Here is a 25,049-nt window from a genome sequence, read left to right on the forward strand (position 1 = left end):
CTAATATTATTTATTTTGGTGAAGTAGATTTTGATGCGATATTCACAGTTTCAATATATTTAACTGAACTACCTAAAACAAATAACGTTCTACTAAATGTAATTTGTTTTATTAAACTTATTGCAACTTGTCCCATTGAATTAAACTTACTGCAACTTGTCCCATTAAACTTATTGCAACTTGTCCCATTAAACTTACTGCAACTTATCCCATTAAACTCACTGCAACTTGTCCCATTAAACTTATTGCAACTTGTCCCACTAACATGCATATTTCCCCTTGAATTCGACAGCTTAAAACAGAACTTCCCTTAAACCCACATTAAGGCAAATAATAGAGAGTCTGACTGGCAATCCGATAAGACACCTTAGAAAAATCTGGTCACCATCAATACCATCATCCTCTTACGATGGAACAGCGACAACTGACCGCATAAACCGCTTTGCCCTTTCAATCATCGCTCCCTGGTCTGGTGTGGTTTCTTCGTTGTGGGAACGTAGGGCACGTGACGTATATAGGAGCTACCGAGTTGTCGGTCCTGGCCCTCCATATTCCCTTGCTAAAATGGGTCAATATATTAAGCTATTTAAGACGATGTTTGGACCCGTTTTGGTCATTTACTGAAGTAGTCAAGCACTTTAAGGTAATTTTTATTAGCGTAAGATCATTTACTGAAGTAGTCAAGCACTTTATGGCTATGTTTTGCCACTGAGAATGTTTTAGTGGTCAAGCACTTTAAAGCTATGTTTTGCCATGAGAATGGTTTACTGAAGTGGTCAACCACTTTCAGGCTATGTTTTACCACCTGGCGATTGAGAACTTTTATACCGTTATGCAATGTTTGTCTCCAACAATCAGCTTCATTAATCCCACAGGTTTTTTGTTGACGTATTAAGCGGATTAAAGGGATTATAAATTCAGATGATGGCAGTTTGTTGTGTGAGTAACTTTCATGTGGGGCAGTTTACCTGGCTTGTTGGATTAAACATTTTAAATGTCAGTTGTTATTTGCCCGTTGGTTTTAAATTGTTGAGTTAAATATTAGATGTTGTAGATCTGTTGGTTTAAAATTGTTAAAGTAGATTTGTATGTCAGCTGTTTTTTATTCGTCAGGATTTATATGTCAGTGGTTTGTGATCAACATATTCGTATGTAGAGGTAACTGTATTTGTGTTTGCATGTCGATATAAATTTGTTCGTAAGCTGAGGTAATGATGTTTCGGCATCTGAATAATTATGGATGTATAGAGTGGTACAATTGAAATTGAGAGGACAATTGAACCACGGACAAGCGACTACACGCAAATTAATGAACATTGTTTGAATTAGTTTGTTATTTAAAACCCCGGACAGTAAAGATCTAATATAATAATGATCTGTTAATGAACGGGTTGTCATTAAAAGCGTACGTAGTTATAATAACATATAAATAAACTACGTGCCATTAAAATGATCCGCCGTTCAATGATTGGCATTGACACTATATGTAGTTAAGTGATTGGTATTGAAACAATACGCAGTTTAATCATTGGCATTGGAGAAATATGCAGTTTAATGATTGGCATTAAACAATATGTAGTTTAAATGACGTAGTTTTAGCTCTCAAGCATAACTGGGCGTCTTTGCTATCTGGTCCAACTTGTGAAATGTCCGTTCTCCTCTTGGTGTCCCCTTAGGGTTTAGGTAGTTTAGGATCACCCCCCCCCCCCACCGTGTTGTAATGTTATCCCGAGTGGTCTGATGGTCTCAGATCCTAAATATCTATGTACTTCTATGTTCCAGCCTTGTTGCATAATGTACATACATCAGACAACACGCGTCGTCTTGTGTACAACGGCAGCCTAATGTGTGCGTCACAAATATATTCAAAAACATTTCTATCAGAAACATCGGTAGGCTGGTATAAAATGTTATGAATTTACATACTACCATAATGAGATGCAGTCACAATAAGAACAAAGTACGAGTTTTATAAATATTCAAGCGAATTTTTTAATTCATGGCCAACACAAATAAAAAAATTGGGGTTTGGTTAACTTACGATTGATGTTGTTGTAAGGTTAGAACTTAAGAGATGTGGTTAAATTTAAAAATTACATCGATGTTAGATTTCACCGCCGAATTAATTACAACTTCCAAAGATGTGAACTTGTAATGCTGTATGTTAACTTACTGCTTTCAAAGCCGTATTGTTAACTTTTAACTCTCAAGGTTTAACTTACAAAAATGTATGGAAAACTCACACCTATGATATCGTACGTTTTTTTTTTACAACTGACAACGATGTAAGCTTACAACTGTCTGAAGTAAACCTATTACACAGCTGACCAATCTAACATGTAAGCTTACAACTGTCTGAAGTAAACCTATTACACTGCTGACCAATATAACTTACAACGATGTAAGCTTACAACTGTCTAAAGTAAACCTATTACACAGCTGACCAATATAACTTACAACGATGTAAGCTTACAACTGTCTGAAGTAAACCTATTACACTGCTGACCAATATCACAACTTACAACGATGTTAGCTTACAACTGTCTGAAGTAAACCTATTACACTGCTGACCAATATAACTTACAACGATGTAAGCTTACAACTGTCTGAAGTAAACCTATTACAAAGCTGACCAATATAACTTACAACGATGTTAGCTTACAACTGTCTGAAGTAAACCTATTACACTGCTGACCAATATAACTTACAACGATGTAAGCTTACAACTGTCTGAAGTAAACCTATTACACTGCTGACCAATATCACAACTTACAACGATGTTAGCTTACAACTGTCTGAAGTAAACCTATTACACTGCTGACCAATATCACAACTTACAACGATGTTAGCTTACAACTGTCTGAAGTAAACCTATTACACTGCTGACCAATATAACTTACAACGATGTAAGCTTACAACTGTCTAAAGTAAACCTATTACACAGCTGACCAATATCACAACTGACAACGATGTTAGCTTACAACTGTCTGAAGTAAACCTATTACACAGCTGACCAATCTAACAACTTACAACCATGTTGGCTTACAACTGTCTGAAGTAAACCTATTACACAGCTGACCAATCTAACATGTAAGCTTACAACTGTCTGAAGTAAACCTATTACACTGCTGACCAATATCACAACTTACAACGATGTAAGCTTACAACTGTCTGAAGTAAACCTATTACACTGCTGACCAATATAACTTACAACGATGTAAGCTTACAACTGTCTGAAGTAAACCTATTACACAGCTGACCAATCTAACATGTAAGCTTACAACTGTCTGAAGTAAACCTATTACACAGCTGACCAATATCACAACTTACAACGATGTTAGCTTACAACTGTCTGAACTAAACCTATTACACAGCTGACCAATCTAACATGTAAGCTTACAGCTGTCTGAAGTAAACCTATTACACTGCTGACCAATATAACTTACAACGATGTTAGCTTACAACTGTCTGAAGTAAACCTATTACACAGCTGACCAATATAACTTACAGCGATGTTAGCTTACAACTGTCTGAAGTAAACCTATTACACTGTTGACCAATATAACTTACAACGACGTTAGCTTACAACTGTCTGAAGTAAACCTATTACACAGCTGACCAATCTAACAACTTACAACCATGTTAGCTTACAACTGTCTGAAGTAAACCTATTACACAGCTGACCAATATAACTTACAACGATGTTAGCTTACAACTGTCTGAAGTAAACCTATTACACAACTGACCAATATAACTTACAGCGATGTTAGCTTACAACTGTCTGAAGTAAACCTATTACACAACTGACCAATCTAACTTACACCCATGTTAGCTTACAACTGTCTGAAGTAAACCTATTACACAGCTGACCAATATCACAACTGACAACGATGTTAGCTTACAACTGTCTGAAGTAAACCTATTACACAGCTGACCAATCTAATAACTTACAACGATGTTAGCTTACAACTGTCTGAAGTAAACCTATTACACAACTGACCAATCTAACTTACACCCATGTTAGCTTACAACTGTCTGAAGTAAACCTATTACACAGCTGACCAATATCACAACTGACAACGATGTTAGCTTACAACTGTCTGAAGTAAACCTATTACACAGCTGACCAATCTAATAACTTACAACGATGTTAGCTTACAACTGTCTGAAGTAAACCTATTACACTGCTGACCAATATAACTTACAACGATGTAAGCTTACAACTGTCTGAAGTAAACCTATTACACACCTGACCAATATCACAACTGACAACGATGTTAGCTTACAACTGTCTGAAGTAAACCTATTACACTGCTGACCAATATAACTTACAACGATGTAAGCTTACAACTGTCTGAAGTAAACCTATTACACTGCTGACCAATATCACAACTTACAACGATGTTAGCTTACAACTGTATGAAGTAAACCTATTACACAGCTGACCAATATCACAACTGACAACGATGTTAGCTTACAACTGTCTGAAGTAAACCTATTACAAAGCTGACCAATATAACTTACAACGATGTAAGCTTATAACTGTCTAAAGTAAACCTATTACACTGTTGACCAATATAACTTACAACGATGTAAGCTTACAACTGTCTGAAGTAAACCTATTACACTGCTGACCAATATCACAACTTACAACGATGTTAGCTTACAACTGTCTGAAGTAAACCTATTACACACCTGACCAATACAACTTACACCCATGTAAGCTTACAACTGTCTGAAGTAAACCTATTACACAGCTGACCAATCTAACATGTAAGCTTACAACTGTCTGAAGTAAACCTATTACACAACTGACCAATATAACTTACAACGATGTTAGCTTACAACTGTCTGAACTAAACCTATTACACTGCTGACCAATCAATTTAAAACTTCAGAGCCCGTTGATGGCGTGTGTGTCATTTCGTGTGGCAACAAGTCAATTATCTGTCACAGTTGATGACAGTCTGACAACGGTATTGGCATCTGGCTGACTCGTCAGTCGACGTTATAGCTTTTTTATTAGTGAACAAAAGATGACGTCACTCAAGGCTACTGAACCAGGGCATACACGGACTTGGTCGTGACGTCATTCAGACCCACTGGACACTAGACTATACAGCTATTTGACGTCACAGAATTGTTCTTTTCATAACCTCCTCAATGTTCAACTGCTAAGGAATCAAATTCCAAAATAAAAAGCAGGCTGAAATCAGAGTCAGTGGCCTGTATGGCCCATAACAGGTTGACACGTAATAATTATGGTGGATGAAATCACGGCCAACATTACAGTTAAGAACGAATAAGAAGGACATCTTCAGCTATACCGTCGTCCCTCCGCTTGTATGTGTCTACATCCCATGTCCTTATTGTCCTCACCCGTGTCATCATCCTATGTGTGTGTTTGTGTTTGTTTACAAAGACATGAGGAGACCCATAGACCTCACACGATCCTAAAAGTCTGACCAGATCCAATGACCTTGCACTATCCTACAATCATGTCAGTGTTTAGTCTGAAGAGACCAGATGACCTTGACCAAATGAAGAGACCCAATGACCTTGCACTATCCTACAATCATGTCAGTGTTAAGTCTGAAGAGACCAGAGATGACCTTGCAATATCCAACAATCATGTCAGTATTAAGTCTGACCAGACCCAATGACCTTGCACTATCCAACAATCATGTCAGTGTTAAGTCTGAAGAGACCCAATGACCTTGCACTATCCTACAATCATGTCCATCCCTAAATGTTAAGTCTAACCAGACCCAATGACCTTGCACTATCCTACAATCATGTCAGTGTTAAGTCTGAAGAGACCGGATGACCTTGACCAAATGAAGAGACCCAATGACCTTGCACTATCCTACAATCATGTCAGTGTTAAGTCTGAAGAGACCGGATGACCTTGACCAAATGAAGAGACCCAATGACCTTGACCTAAAACTAATGAGTGCTCGCCACACAGCCTGTGGCCGTCAAACAAGACTCGGGGCTGTCGTCCCTCATCTAGAACATTCCAACAATTTGTGGTCACTCTAGGGATGGCATGAACCCCGCCCAACCATCTGACTGACAGGAAAAACTAGTAAAATGTGAGGGTTGTGGGTGAAAGGGAGGGGGGTGTTGACCTGTTTAACCCGGTACCGTCCCCATGTTCTAGCAGTAAAAAACCAGTGTTCGCGTCTAGCTCTCCACCTTTGTGAAGACACGAACGAGACCACATTTAAAACCACTAAACTGACAACAAGTTGACGACTATCTCCAGGCCATTTTACTTTGACTCAAACTTTGACACAGTCTTTTTATTTCACGGTCGTGTTATTCCTATAACAAATATTTCAGCTAATTTGTTAACATCTATATCAGCTGTTAACAAAATAAATAAATTGTAAACCATATAATATTATAAATGATTGCTATTTGGATATATGAATGACGTATTATTTAACATCAGTATGTTCTGATTACAGCCCCCACTTTCAAACAAGCCAACACATTGTGAAAGCATACAAAAACAAAAAATGATGCCAATGCAGGTTTATAAATTTGACAAGTATTTGAATATCAATTAAATTATTTTTTCATTATGTCAAGAAGCCATTTTCTTTAATCGCTGGAAAATGCAATACCTTTATATTGAATTGTTTTATTTATTCTAATAAATTGTTCCTTTAAAAAAATTCGGACGCTTCCAGGTTTTTAACTTTACTGCGCCATGACTCAGTCCTTGGCTGACCTGTTCGCGTTGGGACCAGGGCGCATCTGTTGTGCTGATTGCCAATGGTTACAGGTAAGCCAAGCACTTGGATTGAAAAGGAGAAAAAAAAGAGCTCCAACAAGGGGAAAAACTCGGTGTAAGGCACGATTTCCCGACCTTTTCCGCAGCCGTTACTTTAATCACGTTCGACAACTCTCGGTTGGGTAGCGGACGACAGCAGACGAGAGGAGCGCGAGGCGTCACGCGATGCTGCTCGGCTCTTGTGACTCTCGCAGACCAGGCCAGCCCCTGGGTGCGCATGCCTCTACTCACACTCTCCACCATTTGATGCGCACACATTTCACTGCTTTTATTAGGGGTGAAAAAAAAAGTTTTACAGTAATTATCCGGAAGTGATGTAACTTTATTGTGTTTTAGTCAACAGATTCGTTTAGCGGGGAATTCCTCATGACCGGATTTTATTTGCTGTTTTTAATGCACAGGATTTTTTTTGTTCCATTCCGCGGCTGTACTATGTTTCCAAGGAACAACAACGGCTGATAGTGCTGTGTTGTCGCTGAGTTTGTCTAGTCGAGTCTAGTTTACTGCTGCTAAATATCACGTCATGGAGAGGAAACGTAGCAACGACGCCCGAGGGGGTCTGACCCCCACTGACAACAACGTAAACCCCGTCAATACTCACGTATTTATCACAGTTCCCGAGGAAGATCTGGGGTTCCGCGGGAACCTGAAGAGATACGGCAGGAAATGTTTGAACGGCAGCAAGGAAAACGCTCTGCTGATTGGTCTGCTGCTGTCTGTGGTCGCTGGCATCCTCATGGGGTTGATCATCCGCGGCACCAAGGACAGCTTCAGCAAGAGGGAGATCATGTACCTGGGATTCCCCGGAGAGCTGCTCATGAGGATGTTGCAGATGCTCATCCTCCCCATCGTCCTCTCCTCCCTCATCTCAGGTATCGCCGGGCTGGACGGGAAGACGTGTGGCCGGATGGGACTCCGGACCATTGGCTACTTCTGTATCACGACCTTCATGGCGGTCTTTCTGGGGATATTCCTGGCCATCACGATAGAACCGGGCGGCAACGCAGACCTCAGCTCTATGCGGAGGTACGGGAAGGCGGAGTCCTTGAATTCAGCGGACACTTTCTTGGACCTCATCAGGTTCGTACTCTTTTCTTAGACGTATCCAATTTTAGACATGTGTAATGTTCATACTACGGTATATTTAAGATGTACTTAATGTATTAGACCTACACCTGCCTATTTTAGAAACATCTACTCTAGTGTCTTTATATAAGAACTACACAATAGGTGTTTTGGATAAGTTTGTGTTTTTCTACTAGCCTTGCGTATGACATTCTCCAATGTCTTGAAGCCCTGCTAAAAACAAGTGATGTGAAATTTAATTCCCCTCAATCAAGGCTTGTAGCTCAAAAATATTTTGTTATTAATTAAGATAACCGCCAATCAAAAGATAACCGTCGGTATAATGTTAACCGTTAATTAGAAGGTAATTGTCATTTAAAAGATAGCCTTTGGTCATCAGACAGACATCAGTCAAAAGATAACATGGGATATTGCCTGCAGCCACGTACAATTACTTTATCTCTGTTTCATCTTCAATAAATGAAGAGAAATATGTGTGTGTCTGTGTGTGCATGTGTGTGTGTGGTTGCGTGCGTGCGTGCGCATGTGTGCCTGTGTGTGTGCGCGTGTGTGTACGTGTGTGTACGTGTGTGTACGTGTGTGTACGTGTGTGTATGTATATGTGTGTGCATGTGTGTGTGTGTACGTGTGTGTACGTGTGTGTACGTGTGTGTACGTGTGTGTATGTATATGTGTGTGCATGTGTGTGTGTGTGCGTGCGTGCGTGTGTGTGCGTGTGTGTGCGTGTATGTGTGTGTGTATGTGTGAAGGGAGTTCTTCGGAAGGGGACATGAAAGCCGAGTAATGCAGCAGGGGGTGGGGTCAAGAAAGGGTAGTTACGGGAGATGGACACATGAACTTTGACCTAAAATTGGGATACACATGCCACAAGGCAATCATTTTACAATTTTAATTAAATGTTTTTATACTAATTAGACTCAGTGATATGAAATGGGTTTGTTTTTAAATCCACATCATTCCAATAATCTAATTATTTTTTTAAACACGTGAAACATTCCATAGTTTATAAACCCATCTGAAGAAAATCAATTCCAGCTTTGTCCTGTTGCCTTTGATTTATAGCGGCCACATTTTTCAGGATAAAAAGCCAAATTAAATTTTAAAGTTTATGTTTTGCGTAATTTGTGAAAATTGCTGTCCCTGATCTCGCTCAGCTAGAAGAATGGACTTGAGAAATATATTGTCTTGAGAAATATTGTCTGGGATGTGATATTTCTGCTTTGTAACACACACACACAGACACACACACACACACACACATATATATATATATAAATTTATATATATATATATATATATATATATATATATATATATATATATATATATATATATATATATATATATATATATATATATATATATATATATATATATATCGCATCTGATCATGTACTAATGCTGTGTATTTAACACGCATTTGAATGTTATATTAATGTGCACTTTGCCTACCACGTAAATTATTTAAACAGAGCTCGTCCATCTAGACCGTATACTTATATGACACAACATGTTTACTTAGAGACAGGTTCAATTAGTAAAACACAAGTATTTTGATGTTATACATTTCTTGATTGCTTACAATGGCAATATTTTGCTGTTTGATCACTTGTGATACATTGAAAAACTTCGATCATACGTGACCCATTAAAAACTTCAATCATACGTGACACATTAAAAAACTACGATCATACGTGACACATTAAAAACTTCTATCATACGTGACACATTAAAAACTTCTATCCGACGTGACACATTAAAAACTTCTATCCGACGTGACACATTGAAAACTTCTATCATACGTGACACATTGAAAACTTCGATAATACTTGACACATTAAAAAACTATTTTCACACGTGACACATTAAAAAACTATTTTCACACGTGACACATTAAAAAACTATTTTCACACGTGACACATTGAAAAACTACGATCACACGTGACACATTAAAAAACTACGATCACACGTGACACATTAAAAAACTACGATCACACGTGACACATTAAAAAACTACGATCACACGTGACACATTAAAAAAACTACGATCACACGTGACACATTAAAAAACTATTTTCACACGTGACACATTAAAAAACTATTTTCACACGTGACACATTAAAAACTATTTTACACGTGACACATTAAAAAATTATTTTCACACGTGACACATTAAAAAAAACTATTTTCACACGTGACACATTAAAAAACTATTTTCACACGTGACACATTAAAAAATTATTTTCACACGTGACACATTAAAAAAACTATTTTCACACGTGACACATTAAAAAACTATTTTCACACGTGACACATTAAAAAATTATTTTCACACGTGACACATTAAAAAAACTATTTTTACACGTGACACATTAAAAAACTATTTTCACACGTGACACATTAAAAACTATTTTCACACGTGACACATTAAAAAACTATTTTCACACGTGACACATTAAAAAACTATTTTCACACGTGACACATTAAAAAACTATTTTCACACGTGACACATTAAAAAACTATTTTCACACGTGACACATTTAAAAACTATTTTCACACGTGACACATTAAAAATCTATTTTCACGCGTGACACATTAAAAAAAACTATTTTCACACGTGACACATTGAGAACGGCGATAATACATGACATTCTTCATCTTCGTTCTCTGTCGGACCGAACACAATTTATTACTTGTCAACTTGTTTTTCGCCGTTTTGACTCCGATTTCAGCCTGCTTTTCTATTGGATTTGCTTCCATAGACTTTGTCCAACCAAGAACTAACTACAAGGCAGCAGTTTTTTGATTTTGGAGTTGTCTCTCCTAGATGCTGCCCCCAGGACACTCTAGAAACTTCGATTAGATGTCCTGTATTACAATTACGATCATGTGATTTACAGTTAAATTTATGATCACACAATGGTAGTGAAAGCTGGCTGTCGAATCATTTTATTCATGTGAAATAGATTTACATCTAAGGACTCAACTCTTGGGTGACTGTTTCGAATGTCTTTCAAACAAACCTACAACATAATGAAGACGACATTAGCCATGTATTCCCTGCATACTTCATAAGTACTAGAAGCAGCTTAGCTGCATCTGATAGGTTCACTAACTGCCGCATTACCTAACTCTTGGTGAATCCTGTCCAACTTCTCCAACAGGTAGATTCTCCCAGAACTCTCTGAAACCTACCCAGGTTGATAAAACCCTTCAATCTCTCATATAGTGTAGTATCTTTACTTGATTTAAGGCAATCTAGAAGTACCATAAAAACACGAAATTCTTCACTATTCGGCTAAAATCAACAACCGTTATAAAAAGATACTTCAAAGGCTAAAATCCTGGTTTTGGTTTCAGCAAAAAATGTCATCGTTTGCTGGTCAATGCCATATAACATGCGCCAAGCGACGCCAGAGTGAAATCAATGGTATCGTATGGCTCTAATGTGTTAGGCTTGTGTCGTGAAACCCAGGACCGACAAGGTTAATGCCGTGTTCAACCTGAACGACCGCAGACAATTCACAAACTTTGAGAACAATTCACGGGGGTTTGTTTGTGTGGGTGTATCAGGGCGCGCAGGATGACAGACCGGAAGTTGTGGCAGGGTGGGGGTATGTGAAGGTGTGTGTTTACATCGGGAGGTGGCTGAGTGAGTTGTTGGCGTTGGTTGGGGTGTGACTCCAAGGTGGTTGTCACATATGTCACATCTTTGTCACAAATGTGTTACAAGCTTGCAACACATATCTCCCACACTTGTCACACAGTAGTAACACAGTTATCACAATGTATCGAACACTTGTCAAATGCTTGTGACGCATGTCAAACATTTCACAAAATTATCAAACTTTCCAAGTTAGATCTGTAACTCCACATCCCTACCTATTTTGCTACCTTCTCCACCCCCACATCCCTCACTATCTTGCTACCTGCCCCACCCCCACATCCCTCGTTAACTTCCTACCTCACCCACCCCCACATCCCTCCCTATATTGCTACCTTCCCCACCCCCACATCCCTCACTATCTTGCTACCTTCCCCACCCCCACATCCCTCACTATCTTGCTACCTGCCCCACCCCCACATCCCTCGTTAACTTCCTACCTCACCCACCCCCACATCCCTCCCTATATTGCTACCTTCCCCACCCCCACACCCCTCGCTATCTTGCTACCTCCCCACCCCCACATCCCTCCAGCTACCTTCCCCACCCCCACACCCCTCACTATCTTGCTACCTCCCCACCCCCACATCCCTCCAGCTACCTTCCCCACCCCCACATCCCTCCAGCTACCTTCCCCACCCCCACATCACTCGCTATCTTACTACCTTCCCCCCCCTATATCACTGCCGTCTCAATACACGACAAGCTTTAAGGATGCCCTTAACATAAAGTCTTAGAAACTGTCGTCTTGTAGTGTATACAGACTATTAAACTTTATGTAGGAATAGGACAATAACATTCACAAAAAATCAACACTCACTTGTATCTAACAAATATTGATTTCATGTTTCGGTTCCTGTTTGGTTGTTTACTATCTGACCTAGTAGATTTTGTTAGACAGTCACTGATCTGACTGGAAATAAGACACATCATGACGTCTGGAAGTAAGACACATCATGACGTCTGGAAGTAAGACACATCATGACGTCTGGAAGTAAGACACATCATGACGTCTGGAAGTAAGACACATCATGACGTCTGAAAGTAAGACACATCATGACATTTTTAAGTAAGACACATAATGTCTGGAAGCTAGACAAAATAAAATGTCTGGAAGTAAGACACATCATGACGTCTGGGAGTAAGACACATCATGACGTCTGGGAGTACGACACATCATGAGGTCTGGAAATAAGACACATCACACTGTCTGGAAGTAAGACACATCATGACGTCTGGAAGTAAGACACATCATGACGTCTGGAAATAAGACACATCATGACGTCTGGGAGTAAGACACATAATGAAAACTGGAAGACACATCATGACATTTTTAAGTAAGACACATGATGTTTGGAAGCTAGACAAAATAAAATGTCTTGAAGTAAGACACATGATGTGTAGAAGCTAGACAAAATAAACTGTCTTGAAGTAAGACACATGATGTGTAGAAGCTAGACAAAATAAAATGTCTTGAAGTAAGACACATGATGTGTAGAAGCTAGACAAAATAAACTGTCTTGAAGTAAGACACATCATGATGTCTGGAAGCTAGATACAATAAAATGTCTTGAAGTAAGACACACCATGTGTAGAAGCTAGACACAATAAAATGTCTTGAAGTAAGACACATGATGTGTAGAAGCTAGACAAAATAAAAAGTCTTGAAGTAAGACACATGATGTGTAGAAGCTAGACAAAATGAAATGTCTTGAAGTAAGACACATGATGTGTAGAAGCTAGACAAAATAAAAAGTCTTGAAGTAAGACACATGATGTGTAGAAGCTAGACAAAATGAAATGTCTTGAAATAAGACACATGATGTGTAGAAGCTAGACAAAATAAAATGTCTTGAAGTAAGACACATGATGTGTAGAAGCTAGACAAAATAAACTGTCTTGAAGTAAGACACATCATGATGTCTGGAAGCTAGATACAATAAAATGTCTTGAAGTAAGACACACCATGTGTAGAAGCTAGACACAATAAAATGTCTTGAAGTAAGACACATGATGTGTAGAAGCTAGACAAAATAAAAAGTCTTGAAGTAAGACACATGATGTGTAGAAGCTAGACAACATGAAATGTCTTGAAGTAAGACACATGATGTGTAGAAGCTAGACAAAATAAAATGTCTTGAAGTAAGACACATGATGTGTAGAAGCTAGACAAAATAAAATGTCTTGAAGTAAGACACATGATGTGTAGAAGCTAGACAAAATAAAATGTCTTGAAGTAAGACACATGATGTGTGGAAGCTAGACAAAATAAAATGTCTTGAAGTAAGACACATGATGTGTAGAAGCTAGACACAATAAAATGTCTTGAAGTAAGACACATGATGTCTAGAAGCTAGACAAAATAAAATGTCTTGAAGTAAGACACATGATATGTAGAAGCTAGACACAATAAAATGTCTTGAAGTAAGACACATGATGTGTAGAAGCTAGACAAAAAAAATTGTCTTGAAGTAAGACACATTGTAGAAGCTAGACAAAATAAAATGTCTTGAACTAAGACACATGATGTGTAGAAGCTAGATAAAATAAACTGTCTTGAAGTAAGACACATGATGTGTAGAAGCTAGACAAAATAAACTGTCTTGAAGTAAGACACATGATGTGTAGAAGCTAGACAAAATAAACTGTCTTGAAGTAAGACACATGATGTGTAGAAGCTAGACAAAATAAACTGTCTTGAAGTAAGACAAAGCAAGCTGTTATCAGGTTGATAACCTAGGCGTGTGTTCAAGAATCTTTTTAAACCACGTGGTTTTCATGTCTGTTGCTGTATAATAGCACACTTGAAAACATGAATAGGCAGGCATTAGAAATAATTACTGCCATTAGTCATTGATGTTTGCTGATAAAATGCTCACTCATCAAAAGTCAAGTAAAAGATTGAGTTCGTTTTACCGACTTTAACTTGAGAAACTCGCTTAATACGATATCATGTTGAATATGTATTGGAAATGACATATTTACTTTGACATGTAGGTTCTAGAACATGAACATAACTTAAGGTCATGGTCAAGTAGTTCTTGTAAAGTCTAGGTCAAATGGAATATGTTCTTGTAAGGTCATGGTGAAATTGTTCTGGCACGCTTAACCCAATTTTTTTTTGCAACAAGAAGTGTACTGATAAAGTATTGTACCCGTTGTATCATATAAAAAATTTTTTAAATAGATAATTCCATAGCTTCTCCAACAAGTAGGCCTACGTTTAAGTAAAGTAGCATTAAAATATCGTCGAAAATGCTGCTTTGTGTGTATTGCACCGATATGAAAACATTCACACACAAAAAATTGAATAATCTAAAAACTTTTGGTTTCAATGTTGGAATTGAACTTCAAACTGACGGTTTGAATTAGTGTTAACATTTCCTAATGTTTTTAATAACATTTAAATTTCTTAGGCTTTTTAAAATTTAAAAAGCCTTGGAAATTAGATTAGTTTACAATTCCCAGGCTTTTGAATATAAGTTTATATTTCGCAGACTTTAGAAATAGAGTTAACGTTTCCTACACTTTTTGAATACGATTTAAATTTCCCAGACTTTTTTTTAATAGTTCGCATTTCCCAGACTATTTTTCTATTTCCCCACGCTGGAAAAAAAAAAATCGGAGTTCACTTCTTTAGGTGCTATGGGTATTCACAAATGACCCATAGCAAACGTTTATTTCAAGCCTATTTCCTACGTTTTCTTGTCATGAACATTGTTTTTTTCACTCCGCCTTCTATATCAACCATGTATTCCAATGAGTTCTGGAAGCACAGTCTGAGAACCTCAAACCGTGTGCGTGACATGTTCCCTCCTGTTGTTTTATTGAGCCCACCACGGCATCCTGTGAATGATGAGGTGGCTGGAGTGGGAAGACTACATTTACTGGAACCCAAACATGTGAAGCCTACCCCACCAGTCAGCTCAGGCTAGTTTGTCGCAGGGGATGTTTTCAAAGACTTAGTTAATTAAAAATTAAAATGCCATCTTTTAATTGGATACTAGGTTCATTCATCGACGTAAACTGGTTGTGATTTTTTTTTTATAAAGGCGTTTTTTTTTGGCTGTCATGTGAAACCATTGATCATTTCTCTTGGTATTCTCCTTGTCGTCTTGGTAGATTTCTTATCCTGTTGGTATTCTCCATATTGTATTATTATATATTTAAGGAACGAAAGGTTGATCGTAACAATATGTCTCATGCAAAATTGTATGATATTCGAATGTTTTAATTTCGTGCTCAACACGTTTATATGTCATTGAATCACCCAGTCAGTATGTCATATAGGTGTTAAATGTTATTGACTCACTAATTCAGTATGTCATACAGGTGTTGAATGTCATTGAATCACCCAGTCAGTATGTCATACAGGTTTTAAATGTCATTGAATCACCTAGTCAGTATGTCATACAGGTGCTGAATGTCTGTTGTTAAATCACTCAGTGGGGTCAGCGAGGTCTAGTTGGTAGAGCTCATTGTCGCTAAACCGAAAAGTCTCGAGTTCGATCTTCCTGGCAGATGAGGCTCGATAGCTGGGGACAGCCACTCTTCTAGGAGAGACAACTCCAAAATCAAACAACTGCTGCTTTATATTAGTTTGTTCTTGGTTGGACAAAAGCTAAGGAAACAAACCCAAAAAACAAAAGCAGGCTGAAATCGGAGTCAACGGTCTATATGGCGTATAACAAGTTGACACGTAATACTTCATTGTTTTGAAGGGGATCCCTACCCTTCCAACATTAAAAATTAAGAACGAAGAAGAAGAAAGAGAAGAATCAGTATGTCGCACAGGTGTTGAATGTCTGAAGTTACATCGGTCTGTCGGTCATAAATATTGCATGCGTGCCTGGTTTTGAGCCGTCCCCCACTCCCCCCGTCCCGCCACATACCGCCAAAAGATCCGTCAAGCTTTATGTCCCCCCCCCCCCTGTCCCGCCCCAAAGACCCGTCAAGCTTTGTGTTTTTTTTCTCGAGGTGAGCAGTAAATGTGATGAAATTAAGATCGATTCGGCCCGGGCGCCTTTGTTTCAGTATGTTTTCAGTGGCCAAATGTGCCACAGGTCCCTGACCAGTCCTCAGGAGACTCTGGAATCCAATCCACTTTTAATGAATATTTCAGCACCATTATTCATTCGTCTCTCACTAAAACCCCGCTTTCAACGTCCCTCTGTTGGTCAGGGGTACTCACACTGTACTAGCCGACATCAGGGAAGTCACGGATATTTATACCACAGGATACAGGTTCAAATATTATCCCACGGTGGTATAGACACGGATATTTATACCACAGGATAGACTTTTAAATATTATCCCACGGTGGTATATAGACACGGATATTTATACCACAGGATAACGATACACATTATCCCACACTGGTTAAAACACGTATATTTGCATCTCAAAAACATAATTACTCACAAAAAAATGTAGGGGCGGGGAGGGGGGCAACAATTGTATCATCTAACATGAGAATGACACTAACACGACACTAACATGAGAATGACACTAACACGACACTAACATGAGATAGACACTAACACGACACTAACATGAGAATGACACTAACACGACACTAACATGAGATAGACACTAACACGACACTAACATGAGATAGACACTAACACGACACTAACATGAGATAGACACTAACACGACACTAACATGAGATAGACACTAACACGACACTAACATGAGAATGACACTAACACGACACTAACATGAGAATGACACTAACACGACACTAACATGAGAATGACACTAACAAGCCACTAACATGAGATAGACACTAACACGACACTAACCCGTCCAAAGCGAAGAGACATCAGAGAACAGGATCTGATAGTGTGTTCTACACCAGCCTATACTGTAGGCCACAGATCCTCACATTTTAGTAACGATAGAGTCGCCCTAACTCACGAATATTGTAGGGCTAGTTAAGACATTGGGTATACAATAGTTGCTTCAGTTGTTTAAAGTTTATTTGATTCTGTGACATTCCACAGTAAACCTAGGGCAGAGTTTTGCTATACATTTCACGGGCTATACATCATCAGTGTTAGAAATGGCATGACGAAGTGGATTATGAATTGACATATGACATATTGTGACATGACAAGTTGACTTTTAAAACATCTTGTTACCCACTGGCAAACGTTTGTTCAATGATATTGACAAAATGTATTTTGTGAGACACTTGCACTGGGTAGACTAGCAGGGGTCAATGACCTGGGGTTTCTATTGTCGTCTGTACGTAAGTTACATTCTCCTCAGACCTAAAGATATGCATGGGGCAGTTGAAGTAGAGTTCATATGTTTCGTGACCTTGCTATGATCTACACTATTCCCAGTCGCCTTAAATTCCCCTAATGGGTCAGGTACCCAATAGAGCTGGGTGGACTCAGACAAAATCCGAGACTTTGATGTCAGCAGTCTTGTTTGTACGTGCGCTAAACAGATTAGTTTAACTTGAGTATCAATAAAATATGGCTTTGTAACTGATTTATAGATAATTATTTCAATACGTCCTTAACTAGTTAAAAATGTAATACAGTCATATGTGTGTTTTATGTTAGGATCAACATAACAATTGTAAGATCTTTAAACATTGTATGAGGGGAATACCTTATGCAACTAAAGCAAAAGCTAATTTCATTTTTTAAACTTATTCAAATGCTGTGTGTATATTCTTACAAAAGCGAGTCACTCGGTAGCACTAGCTACACGGCTATAGATTTTGTAGCCAGTGCTGAAGTGGGCTATTCTTTGAGTGATACTGGAGAACTTGGGCGCTGGGAGCGACCTTGACATTGTCGACTGAGTTAAGCTTATTAAGTTCAACAGTCTTTACGGCGTAATGCGAGTCACGTGACTGAATATCGACCCACACAGACATACAGAGACACAGGCACAGACAGACACAGGCACAGGCAGACACAGGCACAGGCAGACACAGGCAAAGGCAGACACAGGCACAGGCAGACACAGGCAAAGGCAGACACAGGCAAAGGCACAGACAGACACAGGCACAGACAGACACAGGCACAGGCACAGGCAGACACAGGCACAGGCAGACACAGGCAAAGGCAGACACAGGCACATACAGACACTGGCACAGGCAGACACTGGCACAGGCAGACACAGGCACAGACAGACACAGGCACAGACAGACACAGGCACAGACAGACACAGGCACAGACACAGACAGACATAGGCACAGACAGACACAGGCACAGGCAGACACAGGCAAAGGCAGACACAGGCACAGGCAGACACAGGCACAGGCAGACACAGGCACAGGCAGACACAGGCAAAGGCAGACACAGGCACAGGCAGACACAGGCACAGGCAGACACAGGCACATACAGACACAGGCACCGACAGACACAGGCACATACAGACACAGGTACAGACAGACACAGGCACAGGCAGACACAGGCACAGACAGACACAGGCACAGACAGACACAGGTACAGACAGACACAGGCACAGGCAGACACAGGCACAGACAGACACAGGCACAGACAGACACAGGCACCGACAGACACAGGCACATACAGACACAGGTACAGACAGACACAGGCACAGGCAGACACAGGCACAGACAGACACAGGCACAGACAGACACAGGCACAGACAGACACAGGCACAGACAGACAAAGGCACATACAGACACACAGGCACATACAGACACACAGACGTTCAGACACACAGGCACATACAGACACCTTGACACACAGACACTCAGACACACAGACACAGACAGACACATTCAGACAAGCACAGACATGTAGACATAGACACACAGACACAATCAGACATAGACACATACAGAGACACAGACACATACAGAGACACACACAGACACACTCATACATAGACAGACACATACAGACACACAGACACACAGACACAGACAGACGCGTAAACATTCAGATAAGCACAGACATGTAGACATAGACACACACAGTAAGACACATACAGAGACACATACACAGACAAACTCGGACGGACACAGGCACAGGCAGACACAGGCACAGACAGACACATACACATTCAGAGACACAGGCAGACATACATACAAACATTCAGACACAGAGGCACATACAAACACACAGACATTCAGACACGCACAGCCATGTAGAAACAGACACACACATTCAGACACACATTTAGACACATACACAGACACATACACAGACACACTCAGACATAGACACATACAGAGACACAAACACATACAGAAACACAGACACACAGACATTCAGACACAGACACATAAACATTCAGATAAGCACAGACATGTAGACATAGACACACACAGTCAGACACATAAACAGACACATACACAGACAAACTCAGACATAGACCGACACACACAGAGACCCAGACACACAAAGACACAAACACACTGATGCACAGACATTCAGACACACAGACATATAGACACACACAGATATATAGAAAGACAAAGACAAATATTTAGGCACAGACACACAGGTACATGATGGTACACAGACATTCAGACATTCAGACACACACAGATATATAGAAAGACAAAGACAGACATTACGACACAGACACACAGACACTCAAACAAAAAATTCAGACACAACTAGAGAAACACACACATATTCAGGAACAACTAGAGAAACACACACACACACACACCCTCACAGACGTACACAGGCATCAAACACACAAAGACACACAGACATTCGCACACAGACCAATGCACCGATATAGTGGTAGAGTGGGGGAGGGGGGGGGATTTGCAGTTTTGGTCTTCTAGAATTTGTTGTATGGGTATCACATTTTGATCTGGTAGAATTTGTTACACGGGTATCACATTTTGGTCTTCTTGAATTTGTTGTAAGGGTATCACATTTTAGCCTTCTAGAATTTGTTGTATGGGTATCACATTTTGGTCTTCTAGAACTTTTTGTAGGGGTATCACATTTTGATCTGGTAGAATCTATGGGATTCGTATGGTGTCTTATATCAAACGATATTCTGGGTTGTATATCACACAATATACTGGGTCTTATATCAAATAATGTTCTGGGTCTTATATCAAATAAAGTTCTGGGTCGTATATCGAACAACTGGGTCTTATATCAAAAAGTGTACAGGGTCCTGTGCAGAAACACCAGTATATTCTGTCCCAGTGGCGTAGCGAGGTCGGGTGTCACCCGGTGCGGCACTTAATGGTGTCACCCCCCCCCCCCAGAGGCATAGAGACCCTTCCCAGGGACAAACTTTCAAACTTTCGATTTGCACCCCCCCCCCCTCAAACTTTCGATTTGCACCCCCCCCTCAAACTTTCGATTTGCATCCCCCCCCCCTCAAGTTTTCGATTTGCACCCCCCCCCTCGAACTTTTCGATTTGCACTTCCCCCCTCGAGTTTTTCTCTATATATTTTGCTATTTTTTGCCTTGGTGTCACCCCCCTAAATGGTGTCACCCGGTGCGGTCCGCACCCCCCGCCCCCCCCCTCGCTACGCCCCTGTAATCTGTCCTTCATGATTCAATTATAACCTCTACCAGTTGTAAAAAAGACGTCGTTTTTATTTGTTGTTCTTTACCACTCAGTTAATTAAAAAGTCGCCTCTAATCAAATCAATCATTCAATCAATCATTAAATCAATATTATTTTTTTTATTGAGCTTACTATTCCTATTCCCATAAAGCAGTATATTAGAGAACAAGAGAACAGGTTAGCGTGTGTGTACCACCATTGGAAGAACAGTGAGGTACAGCAGGGTGCAGGGAAAGTCAGCGTTTGGTCACGCATGGGCGCCTTTGATTATCCTTGAAGTAAGGTCGTCCACACGATAGATGACACAGGTATTGTGACTGCCTGCTAGAGCAACGTTTTTTTATTGATTGGGTTCATGACGTACACACTGATCGGTATCGATTCCTTTTGTTCACATCAACTCGTGCCTGCTGATCTTGACATTTTAGCTCATAGAACTTGGCCGGAAATAGTTTACTTTTATTCTGGCATTGTAGCACCGGAAATAGCTCTACTTTTGTTTTAGGGCGGATGAACCGACTCTTGTTTACTTTTGTTTTGGCATTGATTTCATGGAACAGTAACTTTTGTCTCACCATTGATTCATGGAACAGTAACTTTTGTCTCACCGTTGATTCATGGAACAGTAACTTTTGTCTCACCATTGGTTCATGGAACAGTAACTTTTGTCTCACCATTGATTCATGGAAGAGTAACTTTTGTCTCACCATTGATTCATGGAACAGTAACTTTTGTCTCACCATTGATTCATGGAACAGTAACTTTTGTCTCACTATTGATTCATGGAACAGTAACTTTTGTCTCACCATTGATTCATGGAACAGTAACTTTTGTCGCACCATTGATTCATGGAACAGTAACTTTTGTCTCACCATTGATTCATGGAAGAGTAACTTTTGTCTCACCATTGATTCATGGAACAGTAACTTTTGTCTCACCATTGATTCATGGAACAGTAACTTTTGTTTCACCATTGATTCATGGATCAGTAACTTTTGTCTCACCATTGATTCATGGAACAGTAACTTTTGTCTCACCATTGATTCATGGAACAGTAGCTTTTGTCTCACCATTGATTTCATGGAACAGTAACGTTTGTCTCACCATTGATTTCATGGAACAGTAGCTTTTGTCTCACCATTGATTTCATGGAACAGTAACTTTTGTCTCACCATTGATTCATGGAACAGTAACTTTTGTCTCACCATTGATTTCATGGAACAGTAGCTTTTGTCTCACCATTGATTTCATGGAACAGTAACTTTTGTCTCACCATTGATTAATGGAACAGTAACTTTTGTCTCACCATTGATTCATGGAACAGTAGCTTTTGTCTCACCATTGATTTCATGGAACAGTAGCTTTTGTCTCACCATTGATTCATGGATCAGTAACTTTTGTCTCACCATTGATTTCATGGAACAGTAACTTTTGTTACTAGACTCTTGTAACAAAAGAACAGCGTTCTAATTTAGTTAAAGAAGTAGGTGAGTTGCTAAAAGTTTGACTGTCAATCTACAGATGTTGTCCTAAAGGTGTTTCTACAATCTTGGCCAAGTTATCATTTTGTTGGATGACCAGTTTACCTTTTAGATTAACATACTATCTTGAAAATATTACCACTTGACTATTTCAAACTTGACCAACCTACCATTTTGATCTTGGACAACTTACCACTTTGCTCAAGGATAACTTACCACTTTGCTCAAGGACAACTTACCACTTTGCTCAAGGACAACTTACCACTTTGCTCAAGGACAACCTACCACTTTGCTCAAGGACAACTTACCACTTTGCTCAAGGACAACTTACCACTTTGCTCAAGGACAACTTACATCTTTGATCTTGGTAGGTTGACCAACCACATACCGTACCACATGCACGCGCCCCACAACCACACAAGCACACCACACCATCACACCATCACACCATCACACCAGCAGACCGAAACGAAATCAATGCGACAATTGTCGTCAGGAGATGCTATTTGTCCCGAGCTCTTTAGACCTGTTGACATTTCGGATCCCTAGCAGTGCCGTCTTTAACGTGTCAAGTCTTCTGGGGGGGGGGGGTTGAGAGGGGAGGGGTAAGAAAGGAGGGGGGTGCTGTATCAAGCTCAGAGCAAGCCTGGTGCTGGGAGATCAAATAAGATGCCATTAAAGTCAGACAGTTGATGGGGGAAATAGAAATACACTTTACGGTAGAAATACATGCTACAATAGAAATACACTTTACGATAGAAATACATGCTACAATAGAAATACACTTTACGATAGAAATACATGCTACAATAGAAATACACTCTACGATAGAAATACATGCTACAATAGAAATACACTCTACGATAGAAATACATGCTGCAATAGAAATACACTCTACGATAGAAATACACCTTACAATAGAAATACACGCTATTGTAGAAATACACGCTGCAATAATACATGCTACACAGAAATACCTACAAAAATAGAAATAAACGCTACTTTAGAAATATATGTTACAATAGAAAAACCTGTTAAAATAGAAATGAGTGCATGCTAATATAGCAGAATTATATGCTAATACAATAGAATTATATGCTAATATAACAGAATTATATGCTAATACAATAGAATTATATGCGAATACAACAGAAGTATATGCTAATACAATAGAATTATATTCGAATACAACAGAATTATATGCTAATACAATAGAATTATATTCGAATACAACAGAATTATATGCTAATACAATAGAATTATATTTGAATACAACATAATTATTTGCGAATACAGCAGCAGTACCTGGTACAACAACAGAACAACGGATGAGACAACAAAAATTGACAACCAGTTGATACACGACTTACATTCTTGGCTTCAATTAAAAAGTGGAAGTTGTTGCTTCAATAGTTGTGCAAATGTTCCTTCTGATTATATCCATTCGTATGTTAGAGCAAGTTTTTCCCTCACTCGATTATGTTTTTTTCTTCATTCCACCAGAGGCGTAGCTAGGGGAGGGCGGGGAGGGCGGTCGCCCCGGGCGCCGACCCTAAGGGGGCGCCAAAAGGGGTAGAAAAAAAATTAAAAGCTCATTTTAAGCTGCAGTTTTGAATTATAAACAGTCAAAGTAAAGAAATTTAACGACTGAGATCCTTTACATACTAATTTAACTGTTTTCTACCTTGATTGTGTAACTGTAAAACGTATATCTTTAAGAAACAGTGACTGGAAAAACCGCTTTCCAGCTTTACTAGATGTGGAGGGGGGGGGGGGCGCTTTTTCGAAGACTAAAATCGAAAAAATTGACACCGGATTAAGGAATAACTAACCGATATCCCTCAGAAAAGAAACCCATTGAACTAAAGCGTAGTTTATGATTGTGTAACATAAAAAGAGTTAGTGGCGTTTAAAATCCCGCTCTACCATTTTTGTCCAAGATGGTGGGGCGCTTTTTCACTAACAAAAATCGCAGGATTTGTACTGGATCGGTTGCTAGATAACTCTTTTAACACTTAGAAAAGAAATCAAGTGTATTAACACTTAATGTACGATTTCACTACCCAGTTTTGCTAAGTAATAACGCGACTAGTTCTTTGTACGATTCTTACGATTCTCTCAACTTCATCGTGATAGATCAGATACTTTACTTGATTGCATTTCATCTTGCCTGAATCACTGCATTAAAGAGAAATAAATATAACGGATTCTTGTATCGCTATCCGATCAGTAAAATAGCAGACTGTCGGAGCGAGTGGGTGGGAAGCGACACTCTTTGCCAAAATTTTAAGAGAGAAGAAAATTAGTATATTGTACTGAATATTACTTTGTTCAACCTAACTGATAATTCAAAATTGCAATATTGGCCTACTATTATCGAAATTGTTCTAAAAACACGACCAAAAGTAGACAAAATAAGGCTTGCACCTTCTACAAAATACACTCTAAAGCAGTGGTTCTTAATTTTTTGGAGTACCG

The 25,049-nt window shown here is 39.3% G+C and overlaps 1 protein-coding gene across 1 annotated transcript in view; it reads left to right on the plus strand.

Annotated features, from left to right (window-relative positions):
• Positions 1-7,071: 7,071 nt before the first annotated feature.
• The window catches only part of LOC131936139 (excitatory amino acid transporter 3-like), a 69,475-nt gene continuing 51,497 nt past the window's right edge, over positions 7,072-25,049 (plus strand). Inside the window, exon 1 of the mRNA XM_059293045.1 lies at positions 7,072-7,882. Within this exon, the coding sequence (XP_059149028.1) occupies positions 7,326-7,882 (557 nt within the window). The 5' untranslated portion in view covers positions 7,072-7,325. The remainder of the gene's footprint in view (positions 7,883-25,049) is intronic.

Source organism: Physella acuta, unplaced genomic scaffold (assembly GCF_028476545.2).
Source record: "Physella acuta isolate Inbredline_101_S28 unplaced genomic scaffold, ASM2847654v3 ptg000168l, whole genome shotgun sequence".
NCBI classification, from domain to species: Eukaryota; Metazoa; Mollusca; class Gastropoda; family Physidae; genus Physella; species Physella acuta.